The 17,496-nt window shown below is 32.5% G+C and overlaps 1 protein-coding gene across 3 annotated transcripts in view; it reads left to right on the top strand.

Annotated features, from left to right (window-relative positions):
- The first annotated feature begins 2,212 nt into the window (after nt 1-2,212).
- LOC140437857 (protein prickle-like) overlaps nt 2,213-17,496 on the top strand; it is a 281,038-nt gene continuing 265,754 nt past the window's right edge. Inside the window, exon 1 of one of the 3 annotated variants that reach the window (XM_072527636.1) lies at nt 2,213-2,409. Coding sequence is in view for 1 of the 3 variants with exons in the window: in XM_072527635.1 (XP_072383736.1) it covers nt 2,492-2,512 (21 nt within the window). In the remaining 2 variants the exon portion in view is untranslated. The other 2 variants (XM_072527637.1, XM_072527635.1) reach the window with 2 other exon arrangements.

The raw sequence follows: 17,496 nt of genomic DNA on the forward strand, positions 1-17,496 counted from the left end.
TGCAAAGTGGAACGAAATTGAGGTTTGTGTTGGTATGAGTTGACAGTTTTAATGTTAGGAGCTTAAGAGAAAAATTGATGTAACGGGAGGTTTGACCACTGATTTAAAAGGCAATTTATATGCAGTTGCGATCGATTTATTGAATCATTTGACGAAACGACAAAAAATTGATGTGATTTCTGATTTTTGCTGTGAGGTTAATATACCCAAAATTTGCATAAAGAGTGAAACTGGAGTAAAAGCTGAAAAGTTTTATTTAAATGTATTGTATAGCTATATAATGTGCCTTTTGTCAAAGTTTCACGTTAGTATTTATCAGTTTTTCTATTTCTAACTGATAGTGAAGATTGAAATAAAACAAAACGTTATTTGGTAGAAACCGGTAGCAAAGACGAGATGTGTGTCTACTTCTCAGAAATAAGCAGAAAACAGCTTATTAAAAGACTGGAAAATATTGAATAGCATGTCTCTAAGGTTTTGTTGGCATAAATGCTCTTGTTTAAAAGCTCCCACTATTCCATTTAGATTGCAATGCCAAATAATTGACGCAACTCGAAAAACTACACAAATTCATGGAGGCATTTGAGAAGATATCCAGAAAACATATACTCTGCAAACAACAATATACCTCTCTTCTGATATATAAACATAGAAAAGACTTATGGAAGAATACAAAAGTCTCTTCGAAAAGGATTCATATAGCGAAAGAACTATCAAATGTGGAACATTGCTTCGGAAATTAGACAAAGCAAAAAAAATGGGAAGAGATATTTGAGAGAATGGACATGACACACAGCAGTAAGGTACCAACTTCTACTGAATCAAAGCAACAACAAAACAACTATCCAAGCGAATCTAACTTTTCGCCTTGCCTATTAAGAAATTAAAGGCAATAGATAATGCATGAAAAACGGCCAGTATTCAAGTGTAATCAAAGTAGTTATAGTATTCAAAGGTTACTGAAATGATTTAATTCTAAAAAATATCGCAAAGCTCAAAGCTACTCTAGACAATATATACAAATACCAAACTACCTCAAGCGTAATCTCTCAAAAACACTAAACATTTTCCATCTAAATGCACACAATGGGAGGAAAAAATTGCAAATCACATGGTTGAAAAAGGTCGTAAAACACACAGACGCGCCTAAATACCACCATTGTCAGAATACAAGGCAAGAAGTCGCCACCAGAAACGACTAACAAAATTGGTTAGAAATAATAAAGCGTTTGCCTGACAATTTAAAAACAGATGTAACTGTTTTTCTATAGGAGAATTCCCCTGTCCAGTATCTGAAACAAATCGATTTACACAAAACAAGTTGACATTGTCTTGAATGAAACATGCAGTGAAAAATACCCCATCTAATTCCCTACACAAAGTGACAGGTTTCCCACTACCCAAAAAACTTAGAATAGGTGCTGAATATATAGAAAAGTTAAAAGAAACCTTTGATGAACGACATCCATTACACAACGCGAAATCTACCACAAGGTTAAAATTCAAAAAAGTTTTTTATATTTTGTGCCAGAATTTCCGCCAGAAACCTACCCTCTATCTTAAGAAGAGAGAGATTCTCTGGTAATAGTCTTGGTATGAAGTACTGCCCCAGTAAATACGAATAAAATTATGTGGAACTCACACATATCTTCTATCACAGGTGTCCCTCGACCTGTACCCTCGACGAATTATAGTTGGTCAGTAATGTTACAATAGACGTGCCTCGGTATTGCACCAAAAACCTTAGATAAAATTACACAGGAATCCAGATTCAAAAAAGTAAAGAATTTTGTTGAGAGAATTTTTGAAAGCAGAAAAAAAAACATGGCAGTATTAGAAGTAGGTATCTGAAATATATCAGAGCATTCGTCTTGTTCACCTGACCTGGCATCATGTGGTTTTTACTATACCCAAGATTAAATAAGAAATAAAAACAATATTTTAAACCGTTAAGGCTGAGAAGGAAAACGTGACACACATCGCAAAAGGGATGACAAAAAACACTGAAATGTTTTGATGGAACGGTTTATTTTTAATGGGATAATGTTAATTAATAAATTTTTGTTTTAAATTATACGCACTATAAAAAATCCTAAATTTGATCAGATATTTTCAATCGCAAATGGCGAATCATAATCAGTTAATAAAAAAGAGATCCGAACGGTAGATGAGAACAGTAACTCGCCACTTTCCACTAGTGTGCGTTGGAATCGCGTGCTGCTTCGTCTGTCAGCGGCTCGCGGCCGCAGTCTCGACCGGCATTTGTTACGCGCTCGATCGTTATTCATTTGTTCGCGCCGAAATCGTGCTCAAACAATCGCGAATCGACAAGCCTTACTCGTTTCCTTCCGGATTTCGGGATTGTGAATGTGCGGTTCAGTGTCAGTGAGAATTAAAGATCCAAACAACGTAAGGATTACTTGAAAAAACAAATGAAAAAGGAGTCGATTGTGGCTTAATCTTGTAACAAAGGTGATCGAGTGGATTGACCATGTGTAGTACTACAACCAAGGTTTATTAAGTCAATTTGTGATACATATAAGTCAGTCTTTGTTTGTTTTTTTCGTTTTATCGTGTGTTTTTGGAGAGTATGTTCTTTTATATATTTTCGTTAATAGTTACGAAAGTCTTTGCAATTTTCAGTCTATCACTCTAAATATACTCAAAGATCATATATTAGAACCTATAGTAGAAACCCTCAATTCAGAAGAGTGATATCATAGTTTAAACGCCGAATATCCTCAAATTTAAATGTACACAGCGGCCCTCGAAAACTGCCTGTTTTCTCGATTGCAATTTGCGTTTCCTCATAAGAAATTACAGAATATTTAAAGTAGTATATTTATTTGTGCTTCTCTATAGAAAAACTGACCAGGAGTTGTTGTACAGTGTAGCCAAATATTGTTCACAAGTAGTAATTATGGTCATACAAAACCTGTATTCTTTCACGCAGCGATTATTACCGTCATAAAAATACCAAAAAATATTATTTTTTCAATAGTAAAAATTGTAATTAAATAAATTTTATTTATATGTTTCGTTTCGTTACATATTTAAAATTATAAAATAAAAATCGATATTTTAAAACAATATTTTTCAATCGTTTGGCAACTTTGGAATTAGCGACGGAATCCCGACCCGCAGAAATCCGTAAAACTAGTTTTTGTCGAGCAAGTGCCCAGCCACAATAGTTCATTTACATAGGCGTTTGTAAGGGTAGGGCATGTGTTGCATTTTGTGAATATATTTTATGCGATAAGTTTGTGTTATTGATAAAATGTGTTATTGATAATACGACTGTTATAGTTTGTCATTTTATAGTAAATTTTTAGTTATATTCTGTGATTATTTGGTTTGAGTTTTATTGGAGTTGGACGAAAAACCGAGTTGTTCCAAGAGAAGACAGCAAAACTCTGATGTTGATTCCAAAAATGAAAAGCCGCAAAAGAGACGGAAAATGTTAACGTCCGAAGAGAAGGTAATGATACGAAACGTTTATGAACGAATTGTCGGCAGAAAAATGGCATTAAATGTTAGCTAAGCGGTCGACATTTGTAGCAGTTTAACAAAAGTATCCGTTAGCTGTATTTATCGTGTACTTAAAAATACATCGGAAAATAAAAAGCAAGAAAAAGGTAAAACTAGAGGTAGGAAAAGCATTGTTTTCGATGACGAGACAAGGAATATTATACGTCGAAAAATTCATTCATTTTATTTTCGGAGTGAAATTCCAACACTGAAAAAAAATTCTCAAGAGCTCAAAAAAGATGACTCTTTACCCAAGATATCTCATAGGGTCTTATTCAGAACCATGCGCGAAATGAACTTTCGATATGTAAAACGCAACAGAAAAAATATGCTATTAGAAAAAAATGAAATTATTCTATGGAGAAGAAAATATTTAGAAGAAATACGAAAAAGTCGCAGCACTGGATGCAAAATATATTATTTAAATGAAACCTGGATTAACGAAGGTCATACAGTTGGAAAAGTTTGGCAAGATTTAAATGTCAAAAGTAAACGCGAAGCATTTATAGAAGGCTGGTCTACAGGATTAAAAGCTCCATCAGGAAAGGGACGGCGTTTAATCATCACCCATATAGGAAGTGATACAGGGTTCTTTGATGATGGTTTGCTTCAATTTGAGTCGAAAAAAACAGGTGATTATCATAAAGAAATGACTTCCGAAGTATTTGAGCGCTGGTTTAAGAGAATCTTACCAAAATTGGAATATGGGTCTGTGGTTGTTATGGACAATGCGCCATATCATAGCCGCAGACTAGAACAATTACCGACGACGGCATGGCGGAAAGGGAGAATTCAAGAATGGCTTACAGAAAAGGGGATTGCATACGAAGAATCAATGCTCAAAATTCAACTACTTGACATTGCACGGTTAAGGAAAAGTGAATATCTTAAATATGTTGTGGATGAAACTGCAAAAGATTATGGTGTCAAAGTTCTACGTCGACCACCTTATCATTGCGAACTTAATCCCGTTGAACTTATCTGGGCGCAAGTGAAAGGAAAAGTAGCACGCAATAACAAAACGCTCAAATTAAACGAAGTTAAGGAACTTTTGATTCAAGCAATTATCCATGTAACTCCAGAGAAGTGGGCTAAATGTATAGGCCACATAATTAAAGAAGAATATCGTATGTGGGAACTTGACACTCATGTCAAAGTTTTACTAGAGCCAATTATAATTACACCAGGTGAAGATAATGACAGCGATAGCAGCACTGCATCTTCAGATTTAGACAGCGAATAATATTTTCTAATAGTCTAGTAGGCATCAGCATAAAAAAACCAAAAACAAAAAAAAAACGAGAAGAACATAGTAAGTGTGTATAGTGTTTGTGTTTAAATAGAATAGTACAATGTTTTGTTACATCCAAAATTATTTTTATTTTGTTTTTATAGAATTTTATTTTATTTTATAGGATTTTATTTTGTTTTGTTTTATACTGTTTAAGTGTTTTGTTTATTTTATTTAATGGGATAATATGGCTCTTGGCGAACACCCAATTAAAAAAAAGTGACGCGCCACAAGACATACCTCTCGGGTGGTGTGGAAACTGTCTTAAAATTTGTTTTAAAAAAATTTCATTGTGTAACTCTTTAAGGACGGGTCACGTCAAAAGACGTTTTAGCGTAACTTCCGCGACAGCCTGGTGGCATCAGTAAGCTTTCTGCAAAATTACTTGTTTTTTATAGCTTTTTGTTTGTGGCATTCTGTATTTTTAGGAGACTGTATGGAATAAGCCACAAAATATTTATTTATAGGTTTAATTTACTGATTTTTCGATCTCTATATAAAGACATAGTTTTCAAATATACAAGTGATAGTAATATTTATTTTTCTATGGCTTTTTGCTTGCCGTTCTGTATATTTAGAAATAATGTTGGGAATAAGTAACAATGTATTTAATTGAAATGTTTAATTTACTGACGTTTCGATCTCTATATAAAGAGATCGTTTTCAAATATACAAATGATAGCAATATTTATTTTTCTGTGGATTTTTGCTTGTGGCATTCCGTATTTTTAGGGAGAATGTTGGAAATAAGCCACAATACATCTATTTACATGTTTATTTTACTGACGTTTCGATCTCTAGTACAGAGACCGTTTTTAAAGTTAAGAAAAAAAAAAAGAAAATAATATAAGAATATATAAATATAAAATAATAAACAAATAAAATAAATATAACTATAATTTATATCTTTGAAAACGGTCTTTGGATATAGAGATGGAAACTTCAGTAAAAACCTGCAGATAAATATATTGTGGCCTATTTTGAACAATAATATATAAACAATATAATATAATTAACGTTAAAATAAAAGTGAGTGTACGCCACTGGATTCTCATACGACTTTCCCCACTTCTACGACTTCAAACGATGACTCACTCTCCCAAATAGTGAAATTAGAGTTTAAAGCATTTGAATTTTTACTCGAAGAACAGTTTTTCGCAATAACAAAACTTTGTGTTCTTGTCGTTGTTTTTGGTATGATAAAAGAATGTTTGGTTGTTGTTTGTTATGTTAAATGCCAAAATATACAAGAGTTTTTATATAAAGCAGTTTTATATTTTTGAATCAGCGAAAAATTTTAAAATAGCGTATTCAGAAAGAGAAATAGGGTAAGGTATTGCAACAACCTGTTTTTGATATTTTTAACTAAGAAAAAGAATTAACTGCACCAAATTAATCAATCTTATATTATTTTGGAAATGATGTAGTGAAAAAATAGTAAATATAGCTGTACACGAAGCGTCAAGGACTATAAAATTGTAAGTCGTGGTAAAAATTGGAAAATAATGCAGTCTGTATAAAAAAAAACAAAGCATCTGATGCTGGGTTTCTGACGAAGGGTATTGTTTTAATTAGAAGCATAAAATAAGTTGTGAATCTCGTACTGAGAACCACATGCAAATAGGGAGAATATTATCAAAAGTAATTTGTGTATATTTTTAGAAACCGAAAAACAGTGGTCACCAATAACAAATAATCAAAAGAAGAAAAAGAAAGGACACTACCACCAAAAAAGTTATTTTAAGATTAAAAAAAATTGCCAGGAATATTTATATGAATATGTAAAATAGTTGGCTAAGAAATAGAATGGCCAACCAGGAACCGATAATGAACAAAATAGCAAAGAGACAAATGAACTGGTATGGGCATCTGATGAGGATGCAATCCAATAGAATAACAAGAAAAATTTATGAAGCAAAAAACATCGGAAAAAGAAAAAGAGGCAAACCAAGAAAAAAATGGATACAGCAAGTAGTAGAGGCGGGAAAACTTAAACAAAAATCACTCGAGGAATTGAAAATAATGGCAGGAAACAGAAAAGAATGGAAGAGGTGGGTAAATGGAAATTAAAATAGCTAGGCCAAATCCGACACCCTGATAGGGTAAAAGGAATGGGAGAAAGAAAGAAAGAAAGATGTAAAATAGTTTTCGTTATAGTCGATAGACTTTTGAACGCTTATTCTTCATCTTGATCTTTTCCTGTTTACGTAGTGCTTTCTTCGATTTAACTAAAGATTTGAATATATCTAAGAAACCAAAATCTTGTGATTTTATTAATTACAACAAACTTATTTCACTCATTGCAAACAGAAAATTTTTATTGATAAATAAACCTTTGTTACATAATTACCACATTGCACTCCAATTTAATTGAATCTGTGAAGTAATAGGATTTCGTTTCGATAACTGTGTCTAACTGTGGCAATATAGAAATGAACGGTGGTTTATAAATGCTTACTAGCATATTGCAACACGAAATCAATTAAGATTTTATTCGTTATCTTTTGCTAAACTACTATACAACTAGCACAATGAAAAATGCATAATAATGAAAAGCATTTAAGTTGTTTTTGAATGTCAGTATTAATTATTGGACAAAATTTGTTTTATTGGTCTTTATATTTGGAAATAACTGCCAGTCGACTATTGTTACTTTTTTTTAAGTCTGTAATAAAATGCAATATTCATTCTAAGTATTTTCCATAATATTTCCTACTTTATATTAGAGTTGTTATTGGTCATTTGACATTCATAGGGACACATAGAAAAAGATCACGGTAATCTTTTGAGTTTAAGAAGATAAATAATCAACATTCTAAACATGTTATCTGGGTACTTTTATTCAACTTACACACTGAGTTCTGTTACTTTCAAAATCAGTAAGCAGCTTCATATACACTTACTCTGTTAAGTCACCATATAGAAATGATTCAAGTCCAAGTCCACTCCTTTGTCAGTGATATCAAAATACGTACTGAGTCTTACCGCACAACCGTCTCGAAAGTATCTTCATAGTCTGTTCCACGTTCTAGCATAAAACCGCGTGCAACCAGACGTGATTTATAGCGAACAAAATTACCATTTGAGTCAGTCTTAATACGATAAACTTAGTTATTCTCTATCATTTGTGCACCATTGGACAATTTGAGCTTGTCCCACGTGTTAATTTATTAAACTTGAGCGCCTTTATCTCTTACTCCGTTGGTTGTTACCACTTGCTGAAGTCCTCACAATTTATTGCACTTTCATAAGTTATAGGTGGTTTAAGTGTTGTACCGTACTTTGCTACACTATAATAGTCAGAGTTAAACAGTGTATTTCTATTGCGTAGTTGTCTGTCAAATGTGGCTTCAATAAAAAGTCTATCTTATTAGAGGATCTTCCTTTTTTCATAACATTTCTGATATATGCTATTAAATTCTTAAATTATAATTTCCTGGTCAGTGTATCGTTTACTTTGCGTGTATGTCTAACGACTGCCCCTATATATCAGTTTGTTTGATTTGTTTTATATTGAAGACTAATAATCTTCTCCTTCGTTCCAAGGTTTAGACATTTAGATCCATCTTTTCATGCTGCGTCTATACTAGTTCTTTTCATTACGATTTAGAATTTAATATTTCTGTGAAAAAGCGGAAAGAGAAGTTTCATTTCTCTAGCTTGTGTTGTTCCTCGTGGTTTCATTTTTGGGACTAATAAGTTTTTAGCTTTTACAATCTTTATTGTCGCCTTTTTTAAAGAATGACATGCCGTTTGCCATATTGTAGCAATTTTGAATTCCAACAAACATTGATGTATAAATTCTAACAATTTTAAATGTAGCAAAAGACTTAGAAGTTCCATAGAAGACCATATCTTAGAAGTTCTTTGTTTATTTGGACCTTTTATGTTGTTCTTCTACTCTATAATAATGTGATCTACCTCTTCAGTGTTGTTGGAGGTTTTGATTTAAGTATCTTTGATGTCTCTTACATAATTTTCTTGTAAATTTGTAACTTCTTTTTGTTGATTTCAATATATTTCCATTTTCATTTCAAAGCCAGTTATCATCAGTGGTGCAACAGCTCTAGTTGAGCCTCGACCTTCCTCAGTCTATTTCGCCAGTCGCTTCTGTCCATCGCCAGCTCTTGCCAGTTTGCTGCGATCTTCTTCTACATCCGCTCTCAATCTCAGTCTCGGTCTACCTTGATTCATATTTCCTACTGGTGCCGCTAATCGTCTGGGTGGATAATTTTTATTTTATCTTGACACATGTTCGACCCATACCTACCTATTTTTATAAAAGATGAGGTGGTAGGATGAGTATTCTATATATTGTTAATTTGGATTTGGTTTTTTGGCTTAAATTTTTATTTTTTAGTTGCTTATTTAATACAAAATAACATTTGTTCGCTATCAGTACTGTTCGTTTTACTTCTTTTTTACTTCTTCAGATTTCATAACTTCATTATCGCTTGTTATGAGAGAACCCAGATAGTTAAACTTATTTACTATCTCATAATGATAGTGGTCTATGCTAAAGTTTTATTCGACGTTTCTAGCTCTGTCTCTGTTATTTGGCATCGACGTCAACATTTAGTTTTTTACTCGTTTATTTTGAGGCCCATATTTTGTGCGGTCGTTAAGTAATTGGAATCCATCTCATAAGTCCTCGTGTGGTAAGCCATAATCTGCGTCGACTTATTATAGATTGTTCCCCTGTTGTGTACCTTGGTATCTCTTATAGTCTTTTCTAATGCTATATTAAAGAGAAGACATGCCAGCGCATCTCCCTGTCGTAACCCCGCATATGTGTCAAAGGCTTGTGACAGATCGCCTTGTATTTGCACTCTGCAAAACACTTTACAACTTAGGACACTGTCGAGTCCATATACATGAAAGTTATCAATGTAAAATTCTTTGATTTTTTACAAGATTTGACGTAGCATAAAAATCTGGTCAATTGTTGTCTTACCTGGCCTAAAACCGCTTTGATATTCACCAATGAGTTCTTCCACGTACGTACTTAAAAGGATGTACAGGGTGTTGGAGAATATATAATTCCTTCCTATAATTTTTACATTCCAACAAATCTCTCTTTTTGTACAGTGGATATATGATTCAAGTGCACCATTTCTCTGGTATTTGTTTTTCTTTCTAGACTTTGACTATTATGCTGTGAATTTGGTGCATAATGCTGTTACCTCCATGTTTGATGAGCTAGCTCTGCAGGTATAAAGTCCACTCCTGGAAAGTTGTAATTTTTAAGGCGTGTGATTGCGTCTGTCACTTACAATATTGAAGGAGTTTCTACGTGAGTGTTATTTTTACCTTTGGGGTAACTCATCATTTTCCAAGTAGGTACCAAGTAGCTCTTTAAAGTGCTCAACCCATCTGCTTTGTACTTCGTCACTGGTACTAACTGTATGTCCATTTTTGTCTCTACACATCGTCAGCCGTGTTTAGAGTTATTTTCTTCTTTTATGTAGAATGTTATAGAATTTTCTTGTTTTATTTTTTCCCTTTAGTAATTCAAGCTCTTGCATACTCTGGTATTCAAAGGTCCGGTTTTTTCTTCGATGCACGTGTTTTTCCTCCTTCTTCAGTTCTTTGTACGTTTGTTCCTTATTCCGTGTTCTTCTTTGTTGCATAAGTTTATACGCATACTTTTTTCTTTTAGTGATATTTCTTCACATTCATCATCAAACCAACCTTTGCGTGGAATGGGTTTTTCTTTTCCTAGGATGTCATCTGCCGCTTCCTTAATTTCTCTTAAACACATATATCCCATTGCTCGCAAGCTGTTAAATTCTCATTCACAAAGCTGTTTAAGTTATAATCACATGGTTGGTTTTATTGCATTTGCAGTTATATTAAGTGATTTCTATAAATGCATTTTATTTTCTTTTTTGTCTCTTTCTGGAGCATAATGAAGCAATAATTATGCAATGTCCTTTAGCAAATTTTTATCTGGTTGTTAATATAAGTTCATTTACACTATTCCAAACGTCCACTTCTTTTTACCGCAACGAGTTCTTATACTTCACTGCCTGTCACTGTGTAACCGACCAAATTTTTAGTTACAATTTCTTTCATCTTTCATTTATGACAGCTCTTATGGATATTTTACAATTTTTTGTGCTCTTGTAAAAGGATCTATATCTCTGTCTTTGAAGTCTATCTTCATTTTGGGCTACCACTATTGCATCGTTTTCTTAATAGAGAATTTTAATTTCATTGTTCCGCATTCTGTATGCTCTTTCTTTATTGGCGTTCTTTATAAATTCATCCATAATTAGATTGAATAGCATAGAACTCAGTGAATCCCTCTGTCTTATTCCATTGCAAGTTCTATAAGTTGTTCATCTATTCTGATTTCCATTTTATTGTTTTGATAGACGTTTTCAATTGTTTTTATAATATCCAGCGGGATCTCTTTATTATACAAGAGATGAATTACTTCTTTAAGTCTGTCAAATGCCTTCTTCAAGTAGATCAAACATAGAAATTCGGATCTATTATATTCTAATGCGTTCTCTGTTTTATAACGAGTCTTGAATCTTTACACGACTTTCCCGTACGGAAACTTTGTTGATCATCTGCTTTTATGTTTATGAGCTACGTTATTCGTTCTTGCTAAATTTTACTTGCAAGTTTCAGGCTAGTATTTGGCAAATTGATGTATCTCTAATTTTCTAGTTGTTTCTTATTACTCTTTTTGAATAACAAGATTAGCTCGCTTGTCCTCCATACTTCTGGTATTTTATTGTGTCTTATAATTAATGTTGTCTTCTAGTTGATCCGTAGTAGTTCATAGTAGTTCAGTTGATCCGTTATTGACGCTCCACATATTTCAACAATGCATTTGGTATCCCATCTATACCCGTTTGTGGTTCTAAAGTCATTTGTTGTTCTTCTTTATATAACTTGTTTAGATACTCAATTCATGCATCCTTTTCGATGGGTTTGAGTCTATTAAGTTCTTCATCTTCGCTCTTTGTCGTCATATTTTCTTTTGTATACCATAAAAATGATGTTCTAGTTCTTTTGAAAACCGTTCCCAGTGCTCTTTTTTAATTTTTTTTTACCATTGCATGTGTTTTATTTCTTATTCTCCTAGCCGGTAACTTTTGTATTCATGTTGTACCTTGTTTGAGATGTAGTTCACATATGCTTTGGGACAGACTTGCTTTTATTTATCTTTCTTTCGCTCAGAGCTTCTTTACACCAACACGGGATTTAAAGTCACCTAGAATGAGCACATATATTCATTCTGTGGAATTTCGTTTGGTCTGTTTTGGAGGTGTTCGTAGAAGTTTTCTTTTGTATTTACATATCTGTTGTTATCAATGCAAAAGAATTTTGAAACAAGAAATGGAATTAAAGAAAGTCAGAAAGTATTTCATGATATTTTAAAATCACTGAAGAAAAATGAAACACAACAAATATCATAAAGAATGGTAGCCAAGGAAATTGTAGATAAAAAAGAAACAAAATCTTAAAACAATTATTTACCAATCATAAGGAAAAAATAGATTTTATCAATAGTTTGAAATTTGCTTTGAAATGTTTATGATTCCTATAACGTGGTAAAAATAAGAATCAATAGCAAAATAATAGAATTGTGAAATGGGATTGCACAAAATATGACCAATAGGGTTATCACTCAAAAGAGTCGAAGGTTCTAGACAAGGAGAATGTTCAATATCCATAATACATACATGGATGACGTACTTGACATGATAAATTTATGACACAAGTATCATGAAGAAAATGGAAAACGAGATTTTAAGTTTGGTCCAGTCGTCAGAGAAATGACCTCTAAAAATCATATGAATAAGCTGAATTTGCAGAGAATCTCAATTTTGGGATCCTAAAAAAAGATGCAAAAAAGTTCACCACTTTTACCTCCCGGATTCTCGTTAAAACGCCCCATCGTAGGGGAGAAAAAACTGAAAAAATCGATTTACTAAGAATCTGAACACCGTAGAAGCCGTGCGCCGTATTGGCACTTCTTGTGTAGAATGAACCGTTTTTCACAAACAACGCTTGAATCGACCGGCGATTATGCGTGAAAGTAATCAATTTTAAATAAAATTTTTCTTTTTTAGGCATACTTCAAATGCCTCACATTTATTGCCAAAACTAAAAACCGAAATTTTATGCTAAAGTGTTAAAAATTAAGATCTATCAATGGAAATTCTCTAGTGCCTGGTGAATGAAAGTGGTCAATGTTATTGATCTCATGAGAATCATAAAAAAGGCAAATACCGCGCAACGTTTATTTATTTAACAGCTTTATTTATTCAGCTATAAAAACTAGCTTCAAAAATCAAAGTTTATTGGGTCAAAATACAAACATTGCATACGAAAGCTGCATTTTTCACCTTTTAAAACCATCAGTGTCAATAGGACACCGATCAAAAGATATGGAATTGATTTCTCGCACTTAACTGACGTTCAAAATCGCCGGTCACTTCAAGCGTTGTTTCTAAGAGAACGGTTTATTCTACACAAAAAGTGCTAATAAACATTTTTCTTCTTTTGTGTGGCATACAGATTCTTGATCAATTTTTTCCGTTTTCCACCCCATGAGGTGGCGTTTTAGGAGAAAGCCAGAATAAAAGTGGTAAACTTTTTTGCATCTTTTGGAGACCCAAAATTGACATTCTCAGCAAAATTCAGCTTGTTTGTATGATTTTTAGAGGTTCTGTGGCATTTTCGCCTCTGATGACTGAAGTAGTTGGAATGACATTTAAACAAAAATTATGGCAGTAGTAGACGAACAAGAAAGGACAATTATAAATTTAGAACAAGTTTGAAATTTTCAATATTTAAGAGCCAAAATGGAGTGGAATGAAAACCATAAAATAGGGATATTATTTTCATTCTAGGTTGTTAAATTTTCGTGGCTGGTCCTATTAGTTTTCGTAATTATTTGAGATTTAGTCTTGTATCCTTACCATATTTTTTCGAGTTGGTTCAGTGGGAATATATGTTGTGTGTGTTGTTTTAATTTTGACTTTTGGCTGACTTTCACTAATAGTTTGTATTATATAAAATATCCAGTAGGATAATCCCTAAGTTAAGCGATATTGTGTATTTCTTTTTGTGTATTGGTCCCAGAAATAATCTGTTTCAAGACATTAGCTCATTGCAAGAACAAAATCACAAGGACAGATATACAACTCCTTTGTCATACGATATCTTCTTTCATCTTATCTGCCTATGTCGCTACTCACTTTTTAATTTAATATTTTAATAAAATACTTATATCTTAACAATATAATACAGCAAATAATGATTTTAATGTTCAACAAAAAATGTATCCAGAAAAAATTACAAAGATAACCCAAAAAACCTAGGGTTAGAAAAATAATAAAAAACAGTTTTAAAAACAGAGAAAAACAGTTTTGTATTAAGTTGTTGTGATTATGTACAAAAGCTAGAAAATATTACAGGCAAAAACAAAAGAAAAAATAAATCAAACTTCGTAAAGAATTAATATTTTTAAACGTTGTATAGTTAAGTTGGCTCAGTATGACAAACAGCTTCCCATTTTATCAATGTATGTGTTAAAGTATGTCTTTATTTATATCCACTATGCAGTTCTCGAAACGAAATGATATTTAAGGAATGTGATACAAGAAAAAAGCGTTTGGCACACGACAGGTGCTTTGTAAGGTGTTGTGGAATGCGCCGGAGCCGCGATGTCAAAAAGTGGATCAGTGGTCGGTTATAAGACTATCACGAGTTGTTAACCGTGTTTGCTTTTTGTGAATTAATGGCGATGATCTCTTTTTTACTGCCTCGTTCGCGGTAAATATGTTGGATTACGACAATGAACGAAAAATGGATTGATTCACTCCCACGTCTGTAGTAAAACGGTTCTATTTTTATTTGTATAAATTAGTAGTAAGCAATATGATGAATTAGCCCAAATTATTTAGACAAAGTATTACTCGATGTAGGGTGATCTATTTAACCCTACATTGCCAAAAAATTAATTTTTTGTAAAAAAAATTTTCTATATTTTGTACAGTTACAGATAATATAAGAAAATTGAAAAACGCCTTTGGTTTGTATTTATCTAATAATAAAAAACAGATGTAGTAAATAGATTAACTATATGTTGTTTCCAAGTAAATCCTGCATCCAAGTGTACCCCTTTAAACTTCACCTCGATTACATATATTGTGATAGAGCAGTTTGTCCAATGATGGTATTGATATTCATTGATGGATATATGATATATATATATATGATATCCATTGGTACGGATGCACATCAATCGAACTATTGAGAGCGGCAGCATCTAAGATCAGAATAGCAATGATTGCCAGTGTTATTTTTAGTGAAATTAATACTTTGTGATTTATATTTGTTTAAAGAGAGATGAATAATTAAAAACTAACTCAGATGTTCGTTAATAGAGAATGTCTAATTCAGAAAGATGATAGCTTATAAAATATGTAGTGTCATCAGCAAATAAAACAGTGTTAACTCCATATTTCTGAGAGTATACTAGATCATTAATATATGTAAATGAAAAATAATATCGGACCCGAAACCGAGCCTTGAGGGTCACCATACATCAGAAATTGTTTTTGAGACTCGTACTAGTTAACGTTAACATACTGATTACGATTTGACAGATGCAAATCAATAGGTTGAATAGCAGAACTATCAAAATTATAATAAGGAAGTTTTCTTAGCACAATACTATGTGTGACACAATTAAAAGCCGTCTTCTCCCTATTGGGCCATCTCCTTTCGAAGGTTGGCGATCCAAATGGCAATTGTAGCTTTGGAAACTGCTGCACGAAGATTTCTGTGGATAAACTTTCAAACCATCTCATCAAATCTTTCAGCCACAAGTTCTGGCGTCTTCCAACTGATCTTTTGCCCTGCACTTTATCTTCCAATATGATTTGCAGTAATTCATATCTTTCACCTCTCAACACATGGCCCAAGTATTGTATTTATCTCTCTTTGATTATGCTAAGTGATTCTTTTTGTTTACTTATACGCCGAAGTACCTCACTCTTGGTAATTTATACCCATGGAATTCTCAGCATCCGTCTGTATATATACATTTCAAAGGTATCTATTTTTTTCTGTTACAGAGTTCATTGTCCAACTTTCACAGTCATACAGCAAAACAGAGAAAACGTAACATCTGTTGGTTCGAATTCGGAGCTCTGGGTAAGGCCTGATCTCGTAAAAAATGTTTTCATGTTCATGAGTGTTTTCCTCGCTTGTTCGATTATTCATAGGATTTCTTTTTTTGGGTTACACTGACTGTTGATATTTGCTCCAAAATATTAAAGCACAAAAGTTACCTGTTCTATTATTTGTCTCTTGGCATACAAATGTATCTTTGTTGTTATCTTTGAATATACTAAAATTTTATTTTTGAAAACGTTTAGATATAAACCGAACATTTCGCTATAATAAACTACCGTATTTATTATATTTTACTTAAAGGAGAAGAGATTTAAAAACTGAAGATTACTTTGACAGACAATGCTGGAAATTAGGATGCGAGAAACGCCGCCAGCTGCAGAAGACTCGTCTATTATATATACGAACAGAACTAAAAAGTCTTGAATAAAATAAAAAAACAGAATATTCAAGAATGGAGCAGTCTACCAGCAGTAAAGAGAGAGATCAGAAAGACAAAACAGTATCCTAATTAGAAATTATATTAACCATAATGCAGTAAATGCAAGTCATGGTCCTAATATAGACAGAAGAAGATGACTATTATATATTATTTAAAAATATTTTATCAATTTTCAGATGATTTAAAATTCAATAATCTTTAGATTTTTTGGTTTATTCGAGTATCGTCATAGTTTAAGAGAATATTTTTCTTAATAATGAAGGTTAGAAAAGTAAAAGCGTACACGATTATTAACAAAATAATCGATTTTATAAGAATAGAAGTAGACCGACCAAAACTTTCTCCTAATTTGGTGTTTATAATTCATTATTATACTTTCATTTAACATTTTGTTGGTGAGGATCTGGTAAACACTGGTAACAAAAATTAGTAGCCCTGTTCTATCGATAATTTATTTCGTGGCTCTACTTTTTAAAAGTAGAACGAGGATTTTAACAAATAATTAATGTTATGGTTCTATTTAATAGCTCATTCGATTTAATTAGATGTCGATAATAGGGATACTAATAAATTCGCAGAATTTAGAAGAAAGTTTAGAAACTGATTTTTAAAATTTGTAATTTTATCTTTAGTAATTATTTACTAACACGCAAAAACAAAAGGAATAATTTAGTTGTACAAGGCTTAAAAATAGACACGACTGATGAATCTGTATTAAAAAGAGCATTTAAAAGAAGATGTAAATATTGAGGAAGCATTAAATCTAGGAGAGATAAAATGCCTAATAAAGATAACGAATACGGAACATCCATGCCAGGTCATGCATAAAAAGAATCAACCTAGGTACCTCAAATATGAAAAGATATATATTAATCAAGACTTGACAGTTACAGAAAGAACAATCTAAAAAGTACAGAACTAAGAGCCAAAGAAAAAAAAGTACAAAGAGGGTTCAATACTTTCACTGTGGATGGTGAATTATGGAGATCAGAAAATATTGGCAGAATAAAAAAGGAAGATCCAAAAATCAATTACAAATAACTATAACGGTCTATACAATGATAAAGGTATA

The sequence above is a fragment of the Diabrotica undecimpunctata genome, chromosome 3 (assembly GCF_040954645.1).
Source record: "Diabrotica undecimpunctata isolate CICGRU chromosome 3, icDiaUnde3, whole genome shotgun sequence".
In the NCBI taxonomy this organism is placed as follows: Eukaryota; Metazoa; Arthropoda; class Insecta; order Coleoptera; family Chrysomelidae; genus Diabrotica; species Diabrotica undecimpunctata.